Source organism: Dipteris shenzhenensis, chromosome 7, assembly GCF_047967505.1.
Source record: "Dipteris shenzhenensis isolate YYH24624 ecotype China chromosome 7, Dip_SZ_1.0, whole genome shotgun sequence".
NCBI lineage: Eukaryota > Viridiplantae > Streptophyta > Polypodiopsida > Gleicheniales > Dipteridaceae > Dipteris > Dipteris shenzhenensis.
In genome coordinates this window covers 8,950,119-8,959,223 of record NC_141602.1, presented here as the reverse complement: position 1 = coordinate 8,959,223, position 9,105 = coordinate 8,950,119, and the positions used below count along the sequence as shown (strand labels likewise).

At 41.5% G+C, this 9,105-nt stretch overlaps 1 protein-coding gene across 2 annotated transcripts; it reads right to left on the bottom strand.

Annotated features, from left to right (window-relative positions):
• Nucleotides 1–755: 755 nt before the first annotated feature.
• LOC147899901 (B2 protein-like) lies at nucleotides 756–2,696 on the bottom strand. 2 transcript variants are annotated; one of them, XM_087376941.1, is made up of 6 exons: nucleotides 2,484–2,696; nucleotides 1,803–2,383; nucleotides 1,561–1,661; nucleotides 1,287–1,370; nucleotides 1,082–1,192; nucleotides 756–942 (listed from the first exon to the last, which is right to left on the bottom strand). In XM_087376941.1, exons 2-6 carry the CDS (start codon nucleotides 2,290–2,292, stop codon nucleotides 898–900), a joined length of 831 nt encoding a protein of 276 aa, XP_087233067.1. In that variant the 5' UTR covers nucleotides 2,293–2,383; nucleotides 2,484–2,696; the 3' UTR covers nucleotides 756–897. The 2 variants fall into 2 exon arrangements, with proteins under 2 accessions (XP_087233067.1, XP_087233066.1); XM_087376940.1 differs by having other exon boundaries at nucleotides 1,803–2,380; nucleotides 2,484–2,695.
• Nucleotides 2,697–9,105: the final 6,409 nt, after the last annotated feature.

The following is a 9,105-nucleotide window of genomic DNA, read 5'->3' as shown; positions in this document are numbered from 1 at the left end:
ATGAATCAAAGAACAAAATACACTCATTTTTATGGCCTGGGCTACAAGATTTTAAAATTAAAAGCTACCACTGAAAGATGGAAAAAGGGAACAGTAGAGATCATATAACCAATCAAAGTATACATAATAACTTCCTGTTTCAATATGTCAAAGTAAGATTTTACAGACTATATTTCATTTCCAGCCAGAATCGTGTACACTAGTTTGTGTCCATCAGATATTCTGGACAGCATTACATTCTTCAGCCTTGGAAAAACCTGTGTTGCACTCATATTTCAGATTGACAGAACCTTTGGAAACTTCATTAAGCTTCGAAAAACCAGCAGACGTTATCTGCTGAGGGGTTTCTGGAACCAGGATATATGATCTGCTGAGACAGTGCCTCATGAGAGCACAACATAAGCACTCGTAACTACAAACACCAAGCATAATTTCGCTAGTGCATAGCCAAGGAAAATATGATCCTTTGCTGTACAACACCTCCAGGGCCCCAGAATACCTTTGAAGTCCTTCAGCAACTTCAAGTGAATTATCATTATACATGAGAAGGCAGACAACAGTTTCTGCCCCCTAAATGTTTCTAAATAACTGCTCAAGCCAAACATAATAGGCTTGTTCTTACACAGTACAATTCAAGCAAAAGCAACAAACCATCAAGCCTCAACAACATTTTAGCTCATCGTCAATTGTGTATCCGCAGAGTATTCTAGATGCCAGACAAAGACAGTGGCATGAATCCTGCTGATCATTAATGATACGAGGATAATTGCCTGCTCATAATCCAACTATTTTTTAGCTGAGGAATTGTGCAGAAACCAAGTCCAGTCCATAGGAGAATGCTCTGTTGAATGTCTCGCTCTGGATTTGGCAAGAAATCTCAATCCGCATGGTCTTGAATTACAAAGAGCTGCTATCATTGAACAAATCTAGCAATGCCAGCGTCTGGTCACATCAAAAGATCACACAAATAAAGCATTCAGTTTTGGGCCAAGAAAAATACATGAATTAAGCAACAAGAACAACATAATACAGGCAAGATAGTTCATGGGCTGTGATAGGTACTAAAGACAAAGCCTCTCACCTCAGGAACTGAGAGCTGCAGCCGAAATTTTGGGCCATCATAATGATGAAGAACTGGTCTGAACGAGTCTTCTTCTAGGGGTTTACACAGCTTCCTAACCCGTATTCGCACCTAAGAAAGTACACAGATGAAAAGCATCCAAAGGTTTGAAATGTCTGCTGACACTCGTTAAATCCAAAAACAAAGACCACTATTTGCCACATACCTGTGCTGGGAACCGTGATTCTCCTTTACATTTCTTATCCTCCCATGCAGTAGGATCAATATTGGAGCCTCCAAAACTTGCAGCCTGAAATAAGTAGCAACATGGGTGAAATTTCAATCTACAGGATTGCTCAACCTTTCAAGCCAGATCCACTTAAGAAACTATACAATAAACCAATTTCAGACACCTAAGACCAAACCAAACAGAAACGACTATGTTTGTGTCAAGGGGAGGAAATTAGTCATATCAGAGACGGGTGGAATGTAGAACGAACCTCAAAGATGCCATGAAGTTGATGAGTGGTGTAATTATACAAAAACAAGGGCAAGCCAGGCTGAATGGTGCGAACAGAGTCTCGATATCTCTGCGGTAACCCTGTCAGATACAGAGGGACAGCTAAATCAATTGAAGCTTAACTCAAAAACTGTTACTGACAAATACTGAAAGCTCTTTGAATAACCAAAAAACGTCTCTAGCAAGGAATGAATGCGCAAGGAATTGCGAATAGGCACATACCAAAGAGCTGTCGCTTCAAATCTTCTTGCATGGTATCATTGTTACAGACAAAAATGTAACCGCCAAGAGTTTCGTTCCGAGGCAGAGTCTCAGCTGGGGGTAAGGTCTTGAACCTCTTGTCAACGCCGTTCAACTGTGTCTGTGCATTTCCATTCTGTACTCCGTTGAGAAAACTGCCCTTTTGTCCAGTATCACCAGACTTCCAATCCCCGTTTAAAAGCTTGTTCACACCCTCAATTTTCGACTCCTCTGCTTTATGTTTGTGTCTTCCTCTTGATGGCTTATGGTTTGAATCACTAGGGGAACGCTTTGCTTCCGCTTTACTGTTCCTGTCAGCTTTAGGTCGCATTTGCTCCACAAAGGCTAGTTTGGAAGCAGCAAGGTCCCAGTTTTGATCCTCGGCAGAAGGGTTCCACTTCTGCTCTTGAAATGAATTGAGGACTCCTCGAAATTCGTCCCCAAACTGGAAGAATGAGTAGGGATCTGCCATTGGCGCGCTCTAGAATACCCCCCGTGAATGGCAACTGCTCAGTCGATCAAAGCTCTATAAGAGCGCTAACGCGGGGGTGGTAGATCCGCTGCTGGTTTCAACAAAACCGATCGATATCAATGGAATTGCGTTTACACATTAGCAGCTAAAATGCAGCGCAATGACATTGAGTGTTCCGCAAGCATACGTACGTCAGCAGCTTTGGGGCAGCGATCAAAGAGCGAAATTTACAAGATCGTGCACGAAGTGGGCGAAAGGGGAGGCAAAGTGGGAGATATTCCAGGCCGGGCGAGGACGCAAAGATCGGGGAGGGTTTCTGGAAGATGGCAAGCGGGAAAGTCGACCTGTGCGAGAGCAACAGGATGCGAAAGGCGGGGGAGAAAAGGAAGAGGGAGAGGAAAGCGAGGAGAATTTGAGGAGGTAAGGAGGGAAAAACGCGTGAAAGAAAAACGCGGAGTTAGGGGTGACCGACCTTGATGGGCGATGGCGATGGCGATGGCGATGGCGATGATCGTTTGGTGCTTGAGCTCCACGCTTCCCCAAACACCAAAACACGCTGGAAAAGAGAAAAGACGATAGAAACCCTAATTTCCTTATACCTTCCAAATCCCTGCCTTCCCGCGCACGCAATCTCAATTTTTACTCTAACATCACCCCCTCACCATACTCCCTAAGACTTTTTTGCCTCCCCGGACCCGCATATTTGACCTTGTCAATTGGCTAGCCATTCCCTCTAGAACTCTCTTGACGTTTCTCCCATCCACAATTTGCAACCTATTGCTTCCATTTTCTTTACCGCCGTCACTGGCAAAGTCCCAATCTGGACTGCTTGATCCCCAGCCATTCATAATCAGACACGGACACATGGCCAAAACAACCGGCATGTTCCGAAACCAGTTGAACGATGTTCCAGTGGCTTGCCTTGAAATAGAAAGAAGGAAAAAAGGAGGAAAAAAAGGTGGAGATCACATGCCAACCACCAATCACAAGAACCTCGATGGAAAAAAAAAACTATTTCTAGCTTTCTCAAGACAAACCAATCACTATGCCCTACCCCCCACCAAAAATCCGCTACTGTGCACACCCCACGAGTCCAATATTTTGAACCGCCGTTAGATTCAACTTCAATCCCACAATAGCATGAATTGATCATTTTTGGCCGTGCAAGGGTCCTTAGTGGTTAGTGGATTGGATGGACCCTAAAGAGGGCCATACGGACTTTTAGTTAGTGTTTGGTCAAGTTGACTAAACCTAATCGATAGGTTAGTGATTAGTTTAGGGTTATAACATTAGATTAGGGTACTCACCTTGTTGTTTTGTGTAGGTAGTGAATGCGCAGCTCCGCTTCGTTTGGACGACAACCTCTGTGGCAGATAAGATCTCTTGGGCGGGTGATGGGCTCCTCTAGAGGGTTCTGCTACTCGTCATGGGTGAGGGCTCTGTGGCAATGCATGGCGTGCTGCAAGAGGCGTTTGTTCTTTCTTCTCTGGTGAATTCTATTGTTGTGCAGAGTGGCAATGGTGAAGAATACCTCATACAGGATAGACATCCATCCCGTGTGTTGTTTTGTAGTAAGATAGGGAAGATAGGGATGATTCTTGGAGAGGGAAGATAGGGATGATCAGAAATAGATGCATGGGGGTGATCGTGTCAGGCAGATTTCTATCTGGTCTGACACGATTTAGAAGAAGCATTGAGTGAAGCATGCATGGTTGCTGTATAAATAGGTTTGTGCATCGGCAGATTTCTATCTGCTCTAACACGATTTACAAGAAGCATTGAGTGAAGCATGCATGGTTGCTGTATAAATAGGTTTGTGTATCGTTGGTTTGGCTGCAAGACTACGATGGTCGTACTGTGTGGCTCTTGCTGCGCAAATTTTGATACAGAGATGGCTGACTCCAAAAGTCATTGCTGATTTTCGAATGCTTTCTTTGTAGTTTGCGTTGGTTCAGATGCTTGGTTTGTAGTACATACAAGTGTTGTGCATGGGAGGGGATGCTATTGCTACAGAAGCTCTACAGTTCAGTGTTTGGGCTTCATTTTTGGGGTTGCGTTTGTTGCAGACCTACAAACATAGGCTGGGACATTCAAGTGGTGTTTTTCGTGAAATGCATGCTTGTGTCTATATCCTAGGGGTTCGGTGGTTTGTTGTGTAGAGGAGAATGGAGTGGTTATCTTCGTGACTAATCTGAGCATGTGCATGTGCCCTGGGGGTTTGATGGTTTGCTGCATTGAGGAGAATGGATTAGCAAGTGCTTGCGCGGGTGTCTTGGGGGTTCAGTGGTTTGTCGTGTAGAGAAGAATGGAGTATCTGAGCATGCTCGTGTCTTGGGGTTTTAGTGGTTTGCTACTGCGTAGAGGAGAATGGAGTGGCGAGTGGTGTTCGCTATGTATGTTAGGCTGCTCCATGGCGTTTAGGAAGAATTTGACCATAGCGTTATGCTACTCCATGACGAGTGTGGAGTGCTTAGCATATTCAGGTGACAGGTTTCTTGTAGCAGTGTAGTTTGTCAGGTCCTTAATTGCAGCATTTGCTTTGTTGCGTGGGTTTGATCGTAGGGATTTAAGCTGTATGGTTGGGTTTTCATGCTGTTGGTTTGTTAACAGCGTTAGTCCTTAGAAGGAAGTAAGTGTGGTTTGACAATTAATGGCGATGTGGCTTGACAGTTAGTCACGCATCAAGTGTACCGGCCGTATAGCATGTTTTGTTGTATATTCTCTGCTTGCTTTATTGCATTATGTGTGACTGTCTCCAAGTTTGTGAATGTTTGAATGGCATATAGATTATATAGCCCCCCACATCCCGATTTCGCTATAATCAAATTAAAAGAAAAGCAAAATTGTTATGAATCAGTAAAAGAATGCTATCATTTCCTGAAATATTTGTAAATGAATTTAATGTTTTGTTGTATATTCTCTGCTTGCTTTATTGCATTATGGGTGACTGAGTCTCTAAGTTTGTGAATGTTTGAATGGCCTATAGGTTATATAGCCCCCCACATCTCCATTTCGCTAAGCAAATTAAAAGACAAACAAATTTGTTATTTATCATCAGTAAAAGAATGCTATCATTTTCTGCAATATTTGAAAATGAATTTAAAGAGAAAATAAGCCGTATCCCCCAACATTTCTTTTCCCGCCACATTTCTTTTTTCCTAATCAAACAAAAAGATCAAGAATAAAGTGTTGTGGTTTGCTGGAAAAATTTGTATCAATTGCTACATTGTTACCGAATGGATTTAAAGAGAAGATAACTATGTCATAAAAGAAATAGTATATATGAAAACATTGTAGCGATAGAGCCTAATTATCCATGTAATAATATATTTGTATATATGTTAGGTCCTTTCAATTGAGTTAAATCAAAACCTCCATTCTTGCAATTCTCTGTTCATACTATTATTTCACTTTAACAAACAAATAAGACAAAGACATACCAGTGTCAACTCTGACACATTTGAGCTTGTTGAAACAGATGTTGTGCACCCTCAATCGAAGAGAGACAGTATTCTTCCAATCAATATCTCTCCTTTGAGTGTACATGTTGTCATCCTTCCCTTGTAGGTGGTGTTGCTTCTCTCTTAAGTTCCTCGCCACCACCTACTGTGAAAACAACTGTGGCTACAAAGCCTTGTCCAAAAAAAAAGGTAGATAAAATAGATTCCTGATGAAAGACAGGCAAAACTGCTAGAGGTAAAAGAAGAGTACCCACCTTGTGTAGACAATGTGAATGTGCCTGCTCTACATGAAGCACACAACTGGTGTGGTCCTGAAATAGGGCCAGTTGTCCAGGTTTCTGAAATCGATCTTACAATCAAGAATTATGTTTTCAATGGGAAGGTCTTGAATAAGTATGGAACCTACATGTTGTCTAATGTAAACTATCAAAGATGTTTGAAAGTTGATCTGGTTGATAGGGTTGGCCTAGGTTTCATAACCTTGCATATTGACGAGCTCTTTTATGGAGAGTTTGTGAAGTTGTTGAACATAGGTGACTGTATTAGGATAACCTGTTTTAGAAACCCTAGAAACGATGGAGGGACTACCGACTACAACATTGCCTTTGACCCCTCCACTAGAGTCGAAAGGATAGAACCATTTGCTGTGTGGTGCCAAAAATCTATCCCCAAGGAACCATCTGCCAATACAAGGAGAGGTGTAGGAATCTAGTAAATAAGGGTGAGGGAAACCTGCTTCCTTTTGCAACTCTTTCCATCACCGTTATAAAGTTAGGGGCTTCATACAAGCAGCGTGACAAGCTGATTGTGGGAGACGGTGACTTGCCTGAGGATCTGATAACAGTAAGATATCCACTTAATTTCAAAGGATCGCTACAGCTCTAATTTTTGTTGTCTATGACTCTCTTCACTCCTACAACTCAAATCTAAAACTTTTACTTTGCACTTTTGAATACAAGTTTTTGGAGCAATTGACGCTCTGACTTTGTCAAAATTGCGGACAAATTCAAAGTTTTTGGAGAGGTAAAGTTCATATTGCACAATGTTGGATGCAAGAAGAACACCCAACCTATATGCTTGACATCACCATAATCGTGCCCATTAAAGATCCATCGCTTGCAGCCTATCTCTCGCACGTCTTAACCAGCACATTGGATACGGCAACCAAGTTTAGTTGCTTACTGTCCCCGTCAATAGCTTAGATTTTGTGCGAGTGATTTTAAAAGTCTCGCTAAGACCACTAAGGGACTTTGCAGGTGAGTGGGACCTTAACTGTAACGGGTGTTAACTCATCCCTATATGAGAATGCATGCACCATATGCAAGGGAAATAAAATATCAAGAGATGGAGACAATGTCTTTTTCTTGTCCTGTGTGACAAAACATCCTCTCTTATTAAAATACCCAAAATAAAGGCCCTCATAACAACATCCAAAGGAGCACTAATCGATGTCACTTTGAAGGACGCAATTGTCGACAAGGTTTTGAGGCTTCCCAACCTTTTGCAGAGTTGCTTCATGGAAACACATCATTGTTGAAGTCCTACCTATTTAGCAAGAAAGTGGAAGGACGTTTCCTTACAAACAACTTCGGTTGTGTTGCTGGTTTTAGTGCCCCCACTATCGAGGATGTGAAGTGAGGCACGTTGTTGCCTTAACCAGAAGTCTACTTCTGTGAATGTTACTAGTAAGAGGTGCTCGTGAAGAAGCACTTTGTATAAATGGTTTGCTCCATAATAAAGACTTTTGTGGAGTTTGTATTTTCGCAGTTCAAGGATTGCAACGAAATCTCCTATCTTTGATAAAAGTTTAGTTTGACTATTAGTGTGTATGAATAGATTGAAATAGTCTCCTTGCGTTGGTGCCCAACCGAAGGTATGGAAAACATAGACATTAACACTAACAACCTTCTCGATTCGCAGCGAGATATCCAAACAATAAGTGTCTTTTGTTGTGTGTATCATATCTGCTTCGCTTTCACATATCCACCCACTCTTTGAAAGCTTGCATATGCCATGAAGTGAAGGGTTTAATGGAAGGGAAAAACCAAAGCTTCATTGAATGGAAGAATGGTTTCAATGATGCATTGTTCAAGATTTTGTATCCAGGAGTTGTAGACTTTGAAGGGTATCTTTGTTGCGTGCAACATGAAGGGTTCACACTCAGCCCAGTTGACCCATTTGCATTATCCACATTAGCCAAAACATATGCATTCAAATTAGAGCTGTTTCTTTGAAGCACCGATCGAATCCACAAAGTCTATGAGTGACAATTGGAATCACAAAACCTTAACCATGCAGATGTCGATTTAAGATCAACTATGACCATTTGTCCATGTAAGGTTCTTCGGCATGCAAAAAAACGCAAGCGATGGTCTGCATGCATGGAAGAATGCCTACAGAGCATGGTGCTTGAAGAAAGAGAAACCAAAAGCACCAACATTAAAGAGTGCATGCAACAAACTTTTCCCTTTTACAACATTTCAACATCAACTATCAAAAGCAAGATTCTAAAAATAAAACATAACCACGGAGGGATAACTGTTGAAAGCAACAAAACTCCAAACAAAAAATTTCTTCGTCGCACGCGCCTGCTCAAAAGACCCAGAAGGGAAGAATTTCTATTGATAGCAACATCACCTTCTCCAAGTTTGCTCAAATGTTTGGATGTTGCTCACAACAAGTAAAGAAATATATAAACAACATCAAAGACACACCATCACATGATTTTTTTTCATGCGAAAGAATGTTTTCAGGAAACAAAGCATGTACATTAACAACTCAACATTTGAGTGGGTGAAAGAAAAAAGAAAAGATGTGAACATTGGATTTATAGAGAAATGCCATAGAATTTGTCTTGAATGCAACAAAGCAATAAAAAAGAATGTTGTCCCTAAATTTTTCACTCCGTTGAATATATCGCTGAATACACCTTTGTCTGACGTGTGCATGCTAAATGATGTGGAGGAGCATCTGGTGGCACCCAGGCTTGCCTTCACACAAATTAGAGAGATGACTTTTAATGGACAAATGGCAATTAGTGGAAGTATTGTCAACGTACTAGTAGATACAAATAAGATACAACAGGTTCTATGACGCTTTGTAGATAATGATCATGCTATAATTGCTAGGATTAAAAGGAGATTGCATTACAAATCAACATTTGAAATAGGCAAGGTTAGGCCATGCACTCTTATGAAAGCATTGAAAACACTTGTCGCAACATCATTATATAGAGCTACCAACTTGTTGTTAACAATGACTATACAAAGCCATGCTCTCCCCGAGTCAATCCCCGCTACATTCCTTTGAAGACCACACAAATGATGACAGCACCATGGAAGAAGACAAGATA